This window comes from Oncorhynchus mykiss, chromosome 25 (genome assembly GCF_057628025.1).
Source record: "Oncorhynchus mykiss isolate SJ-2025 chromosome 25, ASM5762802v1, whole genome shotgun sequence".
Lineage (NCBI taxonomy): Eukaryota > Metazoa > Chordata > Actinopteri > Salmoniformes > Salmonidae > Oncorhynchus > Oncorhynchus mykiss.
In genome coordinates, this window is record NC_143046.1 from 73167113 (window position 1) to 73185910 (window position 18798).

General features: G+C 43.3%; 1 protein-coding gene across 1 annotated transcript in view; it reads right to left on the reverse strand.

The window, feature by feature from the left end:
• The window catches only part of crim1 (cysteine rich transmembrane BMP regulator 1 (chordin-like)), a 173399-nt gene that overhangs the window by 18831 nt on the left and 135770 nt on the right, over window positions 1–18798 (reverse strand). Inside the window, exons 8-14 of the mRNA XM_021585125.3 lie at window positions 17531–17659; window positions 16645–16801; window positions 10276–10397; window positions 8354–8566; window positions 7904–8119; window positions 3334–3555; window positions 2828–3016 (exon numbers count right to left, since the gene is read on the reverse strand). Of these exons, the coding sequence (XP_021440800.2) occupies window positions 2828–3016; window positions 3334–3555; window positions 7904–8119; window positions 8354–8566; window positions 10276–10397; window positions 16645–16801; window positions 17531–17659 (1248 nt within the window). The remainder of the gene's footprint in view (window positions 1–2827; window positions 3017–3333; window positions 3556–7903; window positions 8120–8353; window positions 8567–10275; window positions 10398–16644; window positions 16802–17530; window positions 17660–18798) is intronic.

The following is an 18798-nucleotide window of genomic DNA, read 5'->3' on the forward strand; positions in this document are numbered from 1 at the left end:
TTAAGCCCTAGTAAAACTAAATGCATGCTCTTCAACCGATCGCTGCCCACACCTGCCTGCCCAACTAGCATCACTACTCTGGATGGTTCTGACTATGTGGACAACTGTAAACTCCTTCCAGACTCATATTAAATCTAGCATCGGCTTCCAAGGAGCCGATCTAGCATCGGCTTCCAACGAGTCCCCCAGCTCTGCTAGAACCATTGACAACAGCGTGCCGTTTTCAAGTGGTTTTAATATCATCACCTTTTGAAGAGCACAGTCATTTTGCAACAAAGCCTCCTTCGCTCACGCTGCCAAACATACCCTCATAAAACTGACTATCCTACCGATCCGCCTTCGGCGATGTCATTTACAAGATAGCCTCCAACACTCTACTCAGCAAACTGGATGCAGTCCACCACAGTGCCATCCGTTTTGTCACCAAATCCCCATATACCACCCACCACTGCGACTGGTATGCTCTCCTCGGCTGGCCCTCACTACATATTTGTTGCCAGACCCACTGGCTCCAGGTCATCTATAAGCTCACTGGTCAACATAACAACACCCACCCGTAGCACACACTCCAACAGGTTTATCTCTACGGTCAGCCCCAAAGCCAACTCCTACTTTTGTCGCCTTTCCTGCCAGTTCTCTGCTGCCAATGACTAACGAATTGCAAAAATCGCTGAAGTTGGAGACTTACAAATGCAAATTAATTACTTAAAAATCATACAATGTGATTTTCATGATTTTTGTTTTAGATTCCATCTCTCACAGTTGAAGTGTAACTATGATAAAAAATTACAGACCTCTACATGCTTTGTAAGTCGGAAAACCTGCAAAATCGGCAGTTTATCAAAAACTTGTTCTCCCCACTGTATATCTCCCTCACTAACTTTAAGCATCAGCTTGTAAATGAGAACTTGTTCTCAACTGGCCTACCTGGTTAAATAAAGGTGAAATAAAACAAATTAAAGTGACCTTCTACTCTTCATTAGTTGTGCCTGAATCTGAGAAGAGGTCAAATTTTTATTTTAATCTCCAGCCAATCACAATAAGGGATTACATTACTCTGTCTGATCTTTATCAGCCCTCTTCTCCAACTGTTCAACCAGTTATTGTTGGGCACCACAACAATAATTTGAACATTTGCTCTAGTCTGCTTGGAGTGACAGGTGGGTGCAATCTAGCAAAGATAAAGTATATTAAATTCTTTCAAATAGTATTTGAACCCAGGGATGAATTAAGGGCAGTGGAGTTCTCGTCAGCTAATTACACTGCTACTGCATCTCATCGATCCAGGGCAGGACGGTGAGAGAGAACAGAGGGAGCTATTATCAATCCATTATCCTAGCCTAAGCAAAGCATGCTAATTTACTTGACATCACCAGTCAAACCCTAATCCCTCCATTCAGATGATTAATCTCAATGAAGGTGTTTGCTGTGGTTGTCCTCAATTAATCATAGTTTAACAGTCAACAGAATAAATATTTGAGGGACATGGTGTGAATGAGTCAATATCACTACAACATCAAAATAAGGTGCAATTTGCCGGCTGGGGGTCAAGGAGTCCCCAGCTCTGCTAAAACCATTGACAACTGTGTGCCATTTTCAAGGGATTGTTAAATAATTGTTAACTATTTGGTTTTAATACCATCACCTTTTGAAGAGCATTGTCAGAAGTACACATCTCAGATTATTCTACATTTAGCTCTATCATCAGAGTTATACAGGAAGTAACTGCCTGCTTTTCATGATCAGTAAACATCAATGATCATGCAATTTCAGATGCGTAGGGTAGCCTCACAACATCTCTCAATATTGGCCACCATTAATTGGATATTTGAATAAAATAAAGGTGAACTAACATGACAAGTATGAGTGGTTTAGGTTATTTCCCATCCTTTGTGGCCTCAGCCTGTCTAGCACCAGAAGGGCACATTTGCCTTTAAGTAGACCTAATGTCCTTTTTTCACCAACCAGCATAGGCCTACCTAGCAAAGTTAGCATTTCAATATTGCTTTTAAGAATATTTAATCATGATTGCTGCTGACAGACATGGTAGGCTACATTGATCGATGGACCACATCAAATTGGCTAGCTAGCTAACAACAGATCACCTCAATATGGCTAGTTAACAAGCTAACTTTCAGGGGATAAACTACATGGCTATATCCAAGTACTGGTTGATTTGCTTGTAATCCTATAGTGTTGATGGCACTAGTCCCAGCCTGGTGGGTCCTGTGGCAGCCCCAAGTCCCTGTCCTTTCACCAGGACAGGGACTTGCTAATGTCAAGTTCGTTCCAGAAGGCTAATCCTAACTAAATTACACATTGTTTGCTTGGCTAGCTACATGCCAAAATGGATAGGCTACCACATATCTGAAATGACATGATCAATTGATGTTTACTGCTCATAAAAAACATGTAGTGACTTGCTGTATAACTCTGATAGAGTTAAATGTAGAATAATCGGAGACGTGTACTTCTGACTATGCTCTTCAAGAGGTGATGATATTAAAACCAAATAGTTAACATTTATTTAACATTCCTTTAAACGGCACGTAGTTGTCACTTGTTTGCAGATCTTGGCAGCCAAATCGAACGCTCTGCACCATATTGTGACGTTTTACTGATAATGACCTATACATACCAACAATAGGAGCACTCTTCTATAGTCCTTATAGAAGTCCTGCACTCTTCTATAGTCCTTATTTAAAAATAGTGAAGTGAATACATAGCAGCAATATTGATGACCAGGAAAAGCATATTTTGCAAGGGCGTGTGTTTGAGGGGGAAGGAAGTCATTAGAGGCAATGAGACTGAATGCCAACACACACACCTGAACACATAGGGCAGCAGCTGCCCTCCACTATGGTGGGTTGGTGGCATGGCAGGATGGGGCAGCTGACAGTAGAGCAGAGGGTCTGTCCCTGAAGGCAGTAGCAGTGTGTACAGCTGTCTATGTCCCAGCGCTCCTCGTCTGCATACGTCTTCCCATTGAAGTGGCACACGGCTCTCGGTGTGGCATCTGCCAGGAGACATAGGAGAAGATCAAATAGGATCCACCTCCAAGGCAGGAACAAATATGGAGGATACTCATTCAGTAAATACACACAAACATATAGGCAAGACCATCTCACCGATAGGGATGAATACAATACAATTTTACACATTTAACAACTATGTTTGTGGTTTCAAACATTGGTGAGAACACAGGTCAGGTTAGAGTTAAGGCTTAGGTAATGATAAGCCTCAACCCATGTATCATGTGAACACATCTCTGGTTACCTCCCCACATTGTCTATAGTACAGGTAGGTCCAATGATCTGTGTGTATGCAGCATACCGAGGCAGTAGGGGCAGCACTGTCCTTTGCGCAGCACGGGCCTGGCACAACCAACGGGCGGGCAGGACTCTGAGAAGCAGCTGATCTGACCGTCCAGACACACACAGCTGGAGCAGGTGTTGGGCTTCCAGGACTCTGCTGCCAGGAAGATGTCCCCCTCCTTGTTCCTGCAGTAGCTGGGTAAGCTGTCATTACTGGGAGAATGGGGGGTGATGGGCTCGTCTATAGAGGAGAGAGGGACACACACACAGGATCAACTGACTGCACTGAACACACAGTGAATACATTTCTTCACTTGGTCGGGTATGCTTTTAAATAGTGATGGGATATATTATTTTTTAACGATATCTTATCATTTTGACAGTATCTCAACAATTTTTTTTGCGGTGGTTGGTTGTACCAAAACTCCAGTGCTTTTCCTTCATAGGTTGTTCTTCATCTTCTTTTTAAATAGGGAACAAATTTGTTTTCAGCACTTTTATTTCCATGACTGATCAAAACTTGTTTTCTCATGGCTCTCTATTGTCCCTTTGCAGCAGACATATGGTGAGCAATATGTTCGGTACAATAAAAATAAAATAAACACAATAAAAACACGGTATTGAATCGCAATATCGTATCGGCACGTAAGTATCATGATAATATCGTATTGTAAGATCACTGGCAATTCCCAGCCCTATTTTTAAAGATGGGTTCTTTAAGCCTGACTGTGCTCTCAGAGCAGCTAATAAAACCCATAATACAGGGCTTAAAATATTGATGACATTCAAACGGTAGAATGTTCATTTTTTCGTCTTTGATTTATTCGACTAAAACATCTAAAACAACCAGCTTAAGAGATGGAAACACACCAGCTATCCATGTGAGAGTTGAGTTGGTGGCCTTCCAGGTATCTCTGTCCTCTTACACTGTGTTTTACAGTGACAGAGGCCCAAAGCACTGCTGCCTGTTTCACGTTTGGCTTGGTTTGCCATGTCTAAGTTTTCTCATGCACTATTCATCTCTAGAGCTCCATAACTTATGCATTATTCTTTTTTTACTCTCTCTACGGAGTTTGGTTCTGGGCTCCGATCTGCGTTTTTTTTCTCCAGCTGTTTACCGTCAAACTATTTCCCTCCACTCTCTCGTCCTCCTCGCTGTGTCTCTCTCTGTCTCTGTATCTCTCTGTCCCTGTACCCCTCTCTCTCTGTACCTCTCTGTCTCTACATCGCTGTACCTCTTGGTCTCTCTCTACATCTGTCTCTCTCTCCGTTTCTCTCTACATATCTACCTCTCTCTCTGTCTTCACCTCTCTCTCTCTGTCTTCACCTCTGTGTCTCTCACTCTCTCTCTCTGTCTACACCTCTCTGTCATAAACATTTGGCCATCACTCTCTAGTCTGTTTGGCCAGACATACTATTGTTGTGCTGCTGTGTTGTTGTAGTGGAAATACAGTGCCTTACAAAAGTATTCATCCCCCATGGCATTTTTCCAATTTTGTGGCATTACAACCTGCACTTTAAATGATTTGGATTTCATGTAATGGACAAACACAAAATAGTCCAAATTGTTGAAGTGAAGTGGTGTCACGTCGTGACCTTAGTTCCTTTTTTATGTCTTTATTTTAGTTTGGTCAGGGCGTGAGTTGGGGTGGGCATTCTATGTTTGTTCTGTGTGTTATAGTTCTGTGTGTTTGGCCTGGTATGGTTCCCAATCAAAGGCAGCTGTCCCATCATTGTCTCTGATATGAGGTAAGGCAGCGCAACAGGCACGAGAGGCAGCCCCCAAAAAGTTATTTTGGGGGGCACACGGGGAGATTGGCGGAGTCAGGCGATAGACCTGAGCCAACTCCCCGACGCGTTGTACTGGTCAGGCACTGTGTTATGCGGTAAAGCGCTCGGTGTCGCCAGTACGCGCTCATAGCCCGGAGCACTATAGCCCAGCCCCCCGCAAGTTCCATGCAAGAGTGGGCATCCAGCCAGGGTGTGTTGTGCCAGCTCAGCGTGTTTGGTCTTCGGTACGCCGTTTCGGCCCAGAGTATCCTGCACCGGCTCTGCATGCTGTGTCTCCGGGGCACTTGGAGAGTGCAGTTCACCTATGCCTGCGCTCCGCCCATGCCGGGTGAATTTGGGCATTGAGCCTAAGGGACCGGTGCGAGTGGTATGCACCAGATCTCCAGTGCTCACCCACAGCCCGGTTCAACCTGTGCCTGCATTCTGGAGGGTCCGGGCTAAAGTGGTCATCCAGCCTGGAGGAGTGGTGCCAAGGCTGCGCACCAGAGCTCCAGTGCTCCCCCACAGCCCGGTCCATCCGGTGCCTCCTTCACGCACCAGGCCTCCTGTAGGTCTCCCCAGCCTGGTGGGTCCTGTGGCAGCCCCACGCACCAGGCTGTCTCTCCGTCTCCTCCCTCCAGGTTCTCCCTCCTGTCTCGAGCCGCCAGAGTCGCCCGTCAGTCAGGAGCCGCCAGAGCCGCCCGTCAGTCAGGAGCTGCCAGAGCCGCCCGTCAGTCAGGAGCTGCCAGAGCCACCCGTCAGTCAGGAGCTGCCAGAGCCGCCCGTCAGTCAGGAGATGCCAGAGCCCTCCTTCCCTTCGGAGCGGCCAGAGTTGCCCTTCACTCCGGAGCTGCCAGAGTCTCCCTTCTCTCTGGAGCTGCCAGAGTCTCCCGCCTGTCCGGCGCTGCCAGAGTCTCCCGCCTGTCCGGCGCTGCCAGAGTCTCCCGCCTATTCGGGGCCCGCTGCAAGGGTACCCAGTCCGGGGTCAAGACTAAGGTGGAGTGGGGTCCACGTCCCGCGCCAGAGCCGCCACCGCGGACAGATGCACACGCAGACCCTCCCCTATGGGTTTAGGTTTTGCGGCCGGAGTCCGCACCTTTGGGGGGGGGGGGGGGGGTACTGTCACGTCCTGACCTTAGTTCCTTTTTTATGTCTTGATTATAGTTTGGTCAGGGCGTGAGTTGGGGTGGGCATTCTATGTTTGTTCTGTGTGTTATAGTTCTATGTGTTCGGCCTGGTATGGTTCCCAATCAAAGACACATGTCCATCATTGTCTCTGATTGAGAACCATACTTAGGCAGCCTGTTTTCCCACTATGGGTTGTGGGTAGTTGTTTTCCGTTTCAGTGTTTGCACCATACGGGACTGTTTCATTGTTTCACTTTGGTTATTTTGTATTCAGTGTTCAGTTATATTTCATTAAAATGGACACTTACCACGCTGCGTTTTGGTCCGATCTGTCCTACTCCTCATCAGATGAAGAAGATCGTTACAAGTGATGCGTGCATATGTATTCACCCCCTTTGCTATGAAGCCCATAAAAAAAGATCTGGTGCACCTGTGTGCAATCTAAGTGTCACATGATCTGTCACATGATCTCAGTGTATATATACACCTGTTCTGAAAGGCCCCAGAGTCTGCAACACCACTAAGCAAGGGGCACCACCAAGCAAGCGGCAACATGAAGACAAAGGAGCTCTCCAAACAGGTCAGGGACAAAGTTGTGGAGAAGTACAGATCAGGGTTGGGTTATAAAAAAAATATCCAAAACTCTGAACATTCCACGGAGCACCATTAAATCCATTATTAAAAAATGGAAAGAATATGGCACCACAACAAACCTGCCAAGAGAGGGCCGCCCACCAAAACATTTTAATCAGAGAGGCAACAAAGAGACCAAAGATAACCCTGAAGGAGCTGCAAAGCTCCACACCGCTGTGGAGCTTTGCAGCTCCTTCAGGGTTATCTTTGGATTGGAGCATCTGTCCATAGGACCACTTTAAGCAGTACACTCCCCAGAGTTGGGCTTTACGGAAGAGTGGCCAGAAAAAAGCCATTGCTTAATGAGGTGTTGGCGCAAACCCAACACCTCTCATCACCCCAAGAACACCATCACAGTGAAGCATGGTGGTGCCAGCATCATGCTGTGGGGATGATTTTCATCGGCAGAGACTGGGAAACTGGTCAGAATTGAAGGAATGATGGATGACGCTAAATACAGGGAAATTCTTGAGGGAAACCTGTTTCAGTCTTCAAGAGATTTGAGACTGGGATGGAGGTTCACCTTCCCGCAGGACAATGACCCTAAGCATACTGCTAAAGCAACACTCAAGTGGTTTAAGGGGTAACATTTAAATGTCTTGGAATAGCCTAGTCAAAGCCCATACCTAAATCTAATTGAGAATCTGTGGTATGACTTAAAGATTTCTGTACGCCAGCGGAACCCATCCAACTTGAAGGAGCTGGAATAGTTTTGCCTTGAAGAATGGGCAAAAATCCCAGTGGCTAGATATGCCAAGACAAATTGAAAACGTTAAAATAGCATCTCTCTCAATGCCAGGTCTGAGCAGCAATAATTAATTACCTTAAGGACCTCAGCTCAGTTAAGACAGCTTTGAGACCCTATCCCCTTCACATTCACCTCTACCTTTATATACGGCTTAGGGCTTATGCTGCGTTTAATAATGAGGCCGCCCCTCTCTATTATAAAGTAAAACATCATACAGACTATTCTTGCCAGACAGACTCAAATATATAGAGACTTAAAGACCAATAGTGTTTCAAAGCTAACTCAAAAACCCAATGGCTACTCAAACTCACCTGGGCAGTGGGGGCAGCATGAGTCTTGCGTTCTGATTGGGCTCTGACAGAGCAGGGGCGGGCACACCTCTGTCTCACACAGGACACGCCCACTGTGACAGGTGCACTGGGTGCAGGCGTCGATGTTCCACGTCTCCCCCTCCACAAAGTATTCTCCCCCCGGGGCCAGACACACTGACGAATCCCCCAGGTCTGGTTTGTGGGAGCTGGGCTCCTCTGAGGGAGGAGGACGGAAGAGAGAGCACAGGTTCAAGGGTGAAACATATTGGAAACAGCTTTTTCATTAGTGTGTAATGCATTATCAACATTATCTATTATATGAAACAATGAGGAGGATGGGAAAATGGTGTGTAAACCTGAAATCCTCTAAAACAACAACTAGCCTATCTAAGAATAGCCTACTACCAGTGCACTGTTTTTTCCCCATATTTCTTTTTTTTGTTTTTCTACCTGGGCAGGATGGACAGCACTGTCCGGACCGTATGGCAGGGCTGTCGCAGGATGGCACAGGGCATGAGATGAGGGCACACATCTCCCTGCCGCTGTGGCAGTAGCAATCCCGGCAGCCATCATGCCAATTCTCTTCGTTCTCGTGCCGTCTTCCATCCATGGACAGACAGGAACCCTTCTTCACTAACGGGGCCACTGACGAGGAGCTCTGGTCTGGAAGAGGGACAGAGGAGAGAGGAAAGGTTTTAGAGATACAACTACCAGCATAACCCATAAAGAACAGTGTTTGGCGGACCAATCACTGACTGGCTTTTCTGAGCATGGTCCAACCACGACCAGATCAATACCAGGGAGAGAAAAAAAACACCTTGATTAAACTCCTGTCTGAGACTCTGAGCTATTCTGGGTGGATGCCAAATTTCACATATTCAAAAGGGAGACAGATTAAAAAGTTTTTCCTCATTAAAAGAGGAGTTTTCAGTGCTCATTCATACATTTTTCACAACGATTTAATTATTTAGTGTGAATCACAGTAGAACACAAGAGGAGCATCAATAATAGATCTGTGTGGAGGAGATGACCCCAGCCTGCCCTCTGGATGCACCAACAGGTGGGGTCAAAATCACCAAATGGCACCCTATTCCCTATATAATACACTACTACAAAAGTAGTACACTATATACGGAATAGGGTGCCTTTTATTTTATTTATTTATTTGCATTTTTTACACCAGATACAAATGTATACATACGAACAACAACTTACAGACGCACACAAACAAAGACTTCATCCCACATGCCCACACCCCCATCCCTAGTGCCTGCATTACTGTTGGCCACATTACTGTTGGCCACATTACTGTTGGCCACATTACTGTTGGCCTTAAATTGTACCAATTTGTTTTTCTCTGTCGCCCATGCTATTCTAATATTTAAATTATAAATCATTCGATTTTCCATTCTGTTAACGATGGCAGATTGATTGATTTCCAAGTTTTTTAGTATACGTTTTTTCAAGATAAGTGATGAGAAGAGAATCGTCCAGCTTGTTGGGTATCTCACTACACCCCCATATGCCATGTCTTGAAATATGCAGACAGATGGATTAAAAGTAAGTTTACATTGTAATACTTCTGATGGACAACTAGCTCTGCCAATAAATTTGGGACTTCATCACATTCCCAGAAAACATGGATTATTGAGTCAATATGGTGCTGTAGAATTTGTACATTTTGTCTCTTGTATAATGAATTATATACATTAGTTTATACTGGAAGTGTACATTTTCGTTAGGGTGCCTTTTAGGCAGAGGCGTAAAGTAATTAAGTAAAAATACTTTAATGTACTACTTAAGTAGTGTTTTAGGGTATCTGTACTTTACTTTATTATTTATATTTTCGACAACTTTTACTTTTACTCCACTACATTCCTAAAGAAAATAATGTACTTTTTACTACATACATTTTTCCTGAAACCCAAAAGTACCAGTTACATTTTGAATGCTTAGCAGAACAGGAAAAGTGTCTAATTCACACACTTATCAAGAGAACATCCCCGGTCATCCCTACTGACACTAAACACAAATAGTTTGTTTGTAAATTATGTCTGACTGTCGAAGTGTGCCCCTGGCTCTCCGTAATTTAAAAAACAAGAAAATCGTGCCGTCTAGGTTGCTTAATATAATGATTCATAGCCGTTCCAGGTTTCTTCAGAACAAGTCTGGCAGCAAGAGACTAGCCAGACAACCCTCTATTGGTGTAATAGTTAGAAACAGTAAAACATTGATAGAACAATAGTTAAGACATTAGTGGTTCTCCAAGTCTGACAGTGAAAGCGAGGAGAGAGTTTGAGAAAAAAGTATTATCAGCCGTCTCTAATTTATGAATGCATAAGCATCAAAGGTTATCAATAGATGGCACTCACCTCTGCACTGGCACTTCAGACAGCCCAACTTGTCCTGCTGGAAGCCCATTGGACAGGCTTTGTCACAAGGTAACTCTGGACACTTCTTACAGCGACAGATATCACAACCATGCTTGTTCTTTCTGATGGGGTAGAGAGGGAGAGAGAGAGATATATAGAGGGTGAGAGAGAAAGAGAGAGAGGTTAAGATCAGGTCTTCATAAGTTTAGAAAATATAGGCCCTAATTTATACAGTTTACGCCAAAGTATCTAAAATGGATAGCCTATGTCCATTAGGGATGATGTCGGGCGATGAAACGACAAAGGTTCATACATTTTCAATAGAAGAAAAGCGAGGAGAGGTGAAGTGGGCAGTCGAGCGTTGGGCGACGCGTACATGGCGTGGGAGCATGAACAGGACACACCTACTCATTCAAGGAATTTTCTTTATTTTTTACATCTTTCTACATTGTAGAATAATAGTGAAGACATCAAAACTACTACATGATTCCATATATGTTATTTCATAGTTTTGATGTCTTTACTAGTTAGTGTAGTACAATGTAGAAAATAGTAAAATAAAGAAAAATCCTAGAATGAGTAGGTGTGTCCAAACTTTTGACTGGTACTATTGTCACGACTTCCGCCGAAGTCGCCCCTTCTCCTTGTTCGGTTGGTGTTCGGCGGTCGACGTCACCGGCTTTCTAGTCACTACCGATCCATTTTTCTGTTTTGTTTTGTTTTGTCTGATTACACACACACCTGTTTTACATTCCCTCATTACATTCCCTATTTAACAATCTGACATACATTTCTGTTCTGTCTGTGATTGTTCATGTCGTTAGTGGTTGTGTTAGAGTTGTGTTGTATGTTCCTATTTGGAATTTTGCTTTATTCTTTGAGTAAACTCAGTTGGATTACTCTATACCTGTGTCCTGCGCCTGACTCCGCTTTCACTCTGCACCCAATCGCTGACAACTATAAGCTGGGGAAATATGAACCTTATGCAAATAATCAGCAATATCATGGCTTAATATTGACCAATCGTAACTCACTATAGCTTCCAGCCCCTACTGGTTTGGCTGTTGATACCTAGCATGTTGTCGACTTGCTAGCAACCACATGACGAGCCACTCTGGACGAAGCTAATGTGGCTAGGCGAAGCATCGCTGCTTATGGATCAAAGCCGTGAGGGTGGCCAAACTGTCCATAGCGGTGGTGTTGGAGTGAGGAGGCAGAAATAATATTGTTTTTCTTCCTCAGATTTGGGCTTTATTTTTAAAAAGGTAGAGAATAAATAGGGGACAAAAGTGCTTAATAAACAGGACAAAGAGCAACATATGTCACTGCACTGATCTAACCCAGGCCTCAATAATGCCTGATAGCAATTTGCATGATCTGCGGCAAGTAGGCCTACAGTATAACCGGACCTTCCACAGTGTGGCCAAAACAGGAAATTAGGGGTTGAAGAATACCTCTTACCCATAATGCATTTCATCATGGAACATACTGTGCAATTTCAAATTTCAAAACTCCCCCGGGAGAATTAACAGGTTGGCATGAACCATTGAGCTCTTGAACGCCATTTAGTTTGCCTGTAACAATCTCTGACGGGAATACATGAAGGACCCCTCTACAATTAGCCTACGAGGACAAATAAAGTAAGAATTTACATGTCTTTAGCTTAACTTTAGTATTAATCATACTCATTAGTGATCACTTTGTAGTTATACTTTTAAACAACAAATGCATGAATAGAAGAGCAATTATTGTGGAGCTGCAAACAAAATGTTTAGTGCCAAAACCAAATGAATCGGCATGCACGACCACAAACTCTCATACATTGTACTTCAGCCTTCGGAAAAAAAGATACCAAATCACAACTATTGCAATTCAATAAACAGGCCACAATACCGTGTTATTGAAAATTGTAATGACAAAAATTGTGCAAAAATAAAATGATGCAAGCTACAGAAGTGCAACAGTGAGTCTATAGTGAAAGTAAGAATATTAGGCTATGATAGTTTCATCTCTCACCTTGTTCCATAACACAATAGCACTGATTACAGATGATGTCCATGAGATTTTAGTTTGCCTTTGTGTTTGTTTGTGTGACATGCTTTAGTTACAAACAACATTGTGTTTGCTTGCCGTAGCATCTGTTTCATTAGGTTGACATGGTTTTTGTCATTGCACAGAAAGGTAAACACATTGCAAACTGCCAAACAAATCTTTGTATAGCAGAGACAGGCAGTGGATACATTCCAGCCAGGTGGCAATGACAAGCAGCACCGGCGTCATCAGTTAAAACAAGGACAGAGATACGTGCGTGTGAGAGAGAGAGAGAGAGAGAGAGAGAGAGAGAGAGAGAGAGAGATTGTTTGCGTGGACAGGTGTGTGTGCGCCAACAGATGGCACAAATGACTGACCATAGGGACATATCAAACATACGCTTCGCTCCAAGGCTTGCTGCTCTGACCATACCGCGCAGGGCACCTTCCCTTTCCTAAGTTAAAATTCACATCCCTATCCCATCCAGTTCTGCCTCTATCCTTATCGCCTCCCCTCCTCTATCCCTCTATCCTCCCCTCCTCTTTCCTTCCATCCTCCCCTCCTCTATCCCTCCATCCTCCCCTCCTCTATCCCTCCATCCTCCCCTCCTCTATCCCTCCATCCTCCCCTCCTCTATCACTTCATCCTCCCCTCCTCTATCCTTCCATCCTATCCCTCCTCTATCCTTCCATCCTGTCCCTCCTCTATCCTTCCATCCTATCCCTCCTCTATCCCTCTATCCTCCCCTCCTCTATCCTCCCCTCTATCTTTCCATCCTCGCATCCTATCCCTCCATCCTCTCCCCCTCCATCCTTCCATCCTCCCCTCCTATATCCCTCTATCCTCCCCTCCTCTATCCTCCACTTCCTCCCTCCCTCTCCTTCTTCCATCCTCCCCCTCTTCCCTCTCTTCCTCACTCTCTTATCTCATGAACAATAGGAGCGAGAAAAAATAGCCATGTGCAATCTTCATTTGGTTTGGTGATAAGGATCTATCAGGGGCCATTTCAGTTGTGGGGAACATCAATAGAGTCTGTATGGAGAGAAGAACGCGGCCTGTTGAATTATTCAAACCATACACTTTGCTGCTCGAAAAAATAGGGGTAAGGTATATCTTTGATAGGGCATAATAGATATCTAAAATTAGAATCTTAGATGCAACCATTCACCCCATGAACACTCATTTGTGAGAAAGGAGAGAGAAAGAGAGGGAGAGAAAGAGGGAGAGAAAGAGAGAGCGAGAACCGTCGGTTCAATGCAGACAGACCAGTGGAGTAACAGCTTTATGTGACAGACAGTTGATGAGTGAGAGTTTAGGTTAAGATAGGAAGACTGCCTGCTGCTTGAGCGTTTTAATCTCTGTCATATCCATAACTATTCTGTCATAATAATCCCTAGCAGGCCGGCCGGCTGGTCGGTCCACAACACAGTTAAAATACAGGGCAGATGGATTATTGTGCAGCAGGACTGGCCTCCCCAGAGTCCAATAGAAAAAGCTGCTAGCCGCTCTATGAAAGAGAACGTGTATTACTATTACTACAAGGAACTGGATCAGCAGCCATTAAAGTGGGAATCTGTAATTCTTACATTTATTTTACAGAAGCCCGCTACTTTTTTGTCTATAAAGCAATGGCATTAAACAACTTTATATTTTGTGTTATGATGGTGTAAGAAAGTTGTACTATGAGCTCATGAGTTGACTGGGAGTGAAAGAGCCTGAGGGGTCCTGAATCATTCTGAACCACTGACAGATATCATCTGCTTCTTCAACTCTTGTTAATGTAATAAATAAGTTGCGCTGATGTGGGGGTAAATGATCTATTAACAAGCTCATCACCTGAGATTGAGTCATTTCATATTGTTTTGGTTATGGTTCAATTCAAACTAATCAGAAGGTGGTATGCCAGTTGGGCATGTGCTGCAATTGTCCATTCTTATACAGTACTGTACTGCTCTAGGAAAGCTTTTGTTTATGCACAGCAAGCCTAGGCGTTATAAGTGTGTGTGTGTATTTATTTATATATTTTTTTGTAGGGGGGGGGGGGGGGGGGGGGGTCAGCTTTAATATTGCAGATAGATTGTAGCTTCCATCAAAGTAATTGTCTGCATAATTTCCAATCCCCCATATATATTTATTATATATATTTTTTGTAAATATATACAGTACCAGTCAAAAGTTTGGACACACCTACTCATTCAAGGATTTTTCTTTATTGTTACTATTTTCTACATTGTAGAATAATAGTGAAGAGATCAACACTATGAAATAACACATATGGAATCATGTTGTAACCAAAAAAGTGTTAAACAAATCAAAATCTATTTTATATTTGAGATTCTTCAAAGTGGCCTCCCTTTGCCACGATGACATCTGCTAACCTTACCGCTAACCCTACCAGTTGTGTAAAGTAATTAAGTAAAAATACTTTAAAGTACTACTTAAATATTTAAGGGTTTCTGTACTTCACTAATTATATACTTGCCAACTTTTACTACATTCCTAAAGAAAATAAATATACTTTTTACTCCATACATTTTCCCTGACACCCAAAAGTACTCGTTACATTTTGACAGGAAAACGGTCCAATTCACACACTGTTCAAGAGAACATCCCTGGTCATCGCTACTGCCTTTGATCTGGCGGAATCATTAAACACAAATTCGTTGTTTGTAAATGACTGTATGTCTGAGTGTTTCCGAGTGGGCCCTTGGCGATCCGTCAATAAAAAAAGAGAAAATTGTGCAGTCTGGTTTAATATAAGGAATTTGAAATGATCAATTATTTTACTTTTACTTTTGATACTTAAGTATATTTAAAACAAATACTTTTATACTTTTACTCAAATAGTATTTTACTGGCTGACTTACTGAGTCATTTTCTATGTTTACTTTTACTCAAGTATGACAATTGGGTACGTTTTGAAGTAAACTAATTAGTAAACTAATGAACAACAACACTTAGGCTTCTACTTCCAGCTTATACACACTATATACATTTGACAGACACAGTCTATTTGACAATAGTTATATTTGGTTTGTTTTTAGTCCTTCCTCTACCCTCAACCTCTCCCATCTATTTCTGATGTCCATCCAGTTTGATTTCTATTTGCCATATATTTTGAACTGTGCTGTTTCACAAAAGTTCTGAACCTATATACATTTTATAGACACAGTATATGTTACATTTGTTATCTTGTTGTTATTAGTCCCACCCTTCAGCTCCATTCAACGCCTCCCATCTATCTCTTAACACCATCCATATTTGATTTCTATTTGCCATATATTTTTCAACTGTGCGGTGATGCTTCAGAAAATTTCTGAACCTTTCTATTCTCATAGTTTCTACAGATTGTAAATTAAAGATAAAAAAAATAAATAAATCTAAACGTATTATTATATTATTGATCGACTGACTATGACTTTTCAAATCACCCATTATTGCGATCTATCTATATCTGTGTGTGTTTGTGTGTATTTGTGTGTTTGTTGGCGTTTGTGACAGGCCTGTGTTCATATCTTGTTAACCAGCAGACAAGATTCCCTAGTGAAAGCTGTAATACATTGCTTTCCTGATGTATTTCTGTGTAAATGGCAATCAGAGTATTCGGGGAGGGATGCAATGAGCTTACAAGCATGGTACTAGTGGCCGGAAGCTAAAAGTTTCAGTTTCACTATCAGAGGCCATCCTTTACAACGCGCAACAGCAACACAAGCAGCAAACCCAATCAGTAACCTGGGTGGAGCTAATTAAACTGTCAACTCTACATGCAGTGCCTGTTTAGCCAAAATGAGTTATGGAGAAGGAAAAAGGGATCATTTTGTCAGTTTACGAGCAAAACTCACTTAAGCATAACAGGCAAAGCAGGTAACTGGGGTATTTGTGACATAGGTTTGAAGGAGTCGCGATTTCAATTTCAATTGGCCATCTGTCTAGCTGTCTCTGTGAAGTTCTACTGCTTTTTAACGTCTGAAAGTGACTGGCAAAGTAGGGCTCATTTATTCTGAAACGATGCAGATTTGAAATCGCTTCATATTTCAAAGCGTGGAGTGCTGGAGTTTAAAGTAAATGATAATTGCATGAGCTGGGAATCGGCATTTTGGCTTTTAAGTGTGTCTGAGTGGGTAGTGTGTCGGTAAGACTGGGAGAGGGAGGGAGGAAAGGAAGAAAGGGGAAAGGGAGGGAGAGAATGACAGAGTAAAAGGGAGGGGGGAGAAGGGGGAGATAGGGAGGTAGCAATATACAGAGCGAGGGATGGATGGATGGATGGATGGATGGAGCGAGGGAGTGAGGGAGGGGAGAGAAGGAGGGAGCAAGGGAGAGAGAGAAGTGCTTTCTCACATGAATCCAAAGGGGCAGGCCTTGTCACAGACCACAGCCTTGCACTTCTTGGGCCTAGGGCGACACTGACACACGTCACAGCCGTGGGCATCTGTCTGCAGGCCGAAGGGACACTTCAGGGTACAGACAGAGATCAGGGCACTGCACAGCTCTTCTCCTGTAGGAAGGACATAGACACAGCAGACATCATTATCAGAGGAGGCTGGTGGGGTGGGAGGAGTTGTAGCAGGACACATTGTAATGGCTGGAATGGATCTTTGGAACAGAGTCACAAATGTGGTTTCCATTTATTCCATTCCAGCCATTACAATGAGCCTGTCATCCTATAGTTCCTACCACCAGCCTCCTCTGCTCAATATATGGCCAAAACTACAATGCAATTTAATAGTTCTAAAAGCCCAATTATTATTTTATGACCTGTGGAAATGGATTAGAGGTGCATACACTCCAAATTATGATTTTTATTGAAACTCATAACTAAGTCATAACTCATATTCTAACAGGCAGGAACACAAACCAAAAACATATTTGTTTTTAAAAGCCCAGGATGTCTCAGTGTGCCCTCTGAGTGCCTTTGGTCCACAGCCCAGACAGGTATATTCATATCGAGAGTCAGACATTCAGGACAGTGAGAGAAAACACCAGAGAACAATGTCTCAATGTCATTGGCCCATGGCGAGTTCTCTCCTCTATATAAACCAAACTGTTCAGAAGAAAAAATATACATATTTTTCATAATATGCTTGACTGACCGAGACGTCAGACCAGACCAGGGAGGTCACTACCTGGACTTGTCCAATAAGAAACACTCATTTTCGCTTTACATCGGAAAACGTTTTAAAACGTATTCCACTGTGTTCCCTAATGAATATGGCCCAGTACTAACGTGTTTTGCAGTGGCAGGTGCGACAGCCGTTCAGGTCCAGTTGGAAGCCGTATAAGCAGTGCTTCTCTGACAGGGAGCAGTTCTCTAGTGACTGACAGGCAGGGGGTGCCATAGTAATGTAGGTGGGCTCTGTAGGAACACAAATCACACAAACCACTCTGGAGGTGAGTCATAGACAAATGAGGAACTTCACTCAACACACACATATGACGCGCACACACACATGAATACGCACGCACACACACACCCTCAACACAAATATACTCATAGGAGTCATCAGAGTCAAAGCAATTTCTTTGCAAACCCTCAATACCTTCCATTAATGTGGGTAATATCAGAGAGCAATAATCAATATCCATTATAACGGCACGACCAACCTACCCTCTGTGACTTGACTCCTCCATCTAATGCAGGGATGGGCAACTGGCCTTTGGATCAATTTCCCCCCCACCCCCAAAAATTACATATATAAAGTCCTGTTGCGGCTACTGTAGACCTTAATTGCAAAACAGTGTGTTTTAATCAAATATTTGGTGAAAGTGTATTCGGAAAGTATTCAGACCCCTTGACTTTTCTCCCCTTTTTTTTACGTTACAGCCTTATTCTAAAATGGTTTAAATCGTTTTTTCCCCCTCGTTTTTATTTTTAATACAATGGCAAAAACAACCCGTTTTTCCTTTGTCATTATGAGGTTTTGTGTGTAGATTGATGAGGGGAAAAAAAACATTTTAATCCATTTTAGAAGAACGCTGTAACATAACAAAATGTGGACAAAGTAAAGGGGTCTGAATACATTCCGAATACACTGTCACCAATTAATTGATTAAAAGACACTGTTTGGCAATGAAGGTCTACAGTAGCCTCAACAGCACTCTGTAGGGTAGCACTATGTTGTAGCCGGAGGTAAGCTAGCTTCCGTCCCCCTCTGGGTACATTGACTTCAATACAAAACCTAGGTGGCTCATGGTTCTCACCCCCTTCCATAAATTTACAGTGACAGTCTTCTAACATATCAGAGCTCTTTCAGCAATAACTGATGCCGAGCAGTTGCCATACCAGGTGGTGATGCAACCAGTGCTCTCGATGGTGCAGCTGTAAAACGTTTGAAGAATCTGGGGACCCATGTCAAATGTTTTAAGTTTCCTGAGGGGTAAAAGGTGTTGTCGTGCCCTCTTCATAACTGTCTTGGTGTGTTTGGACCATGATAGCGTCCACATCACCAACGAACTAAGGAACTTGAAACTCTCAACCCGTTCCACTACAGCCAC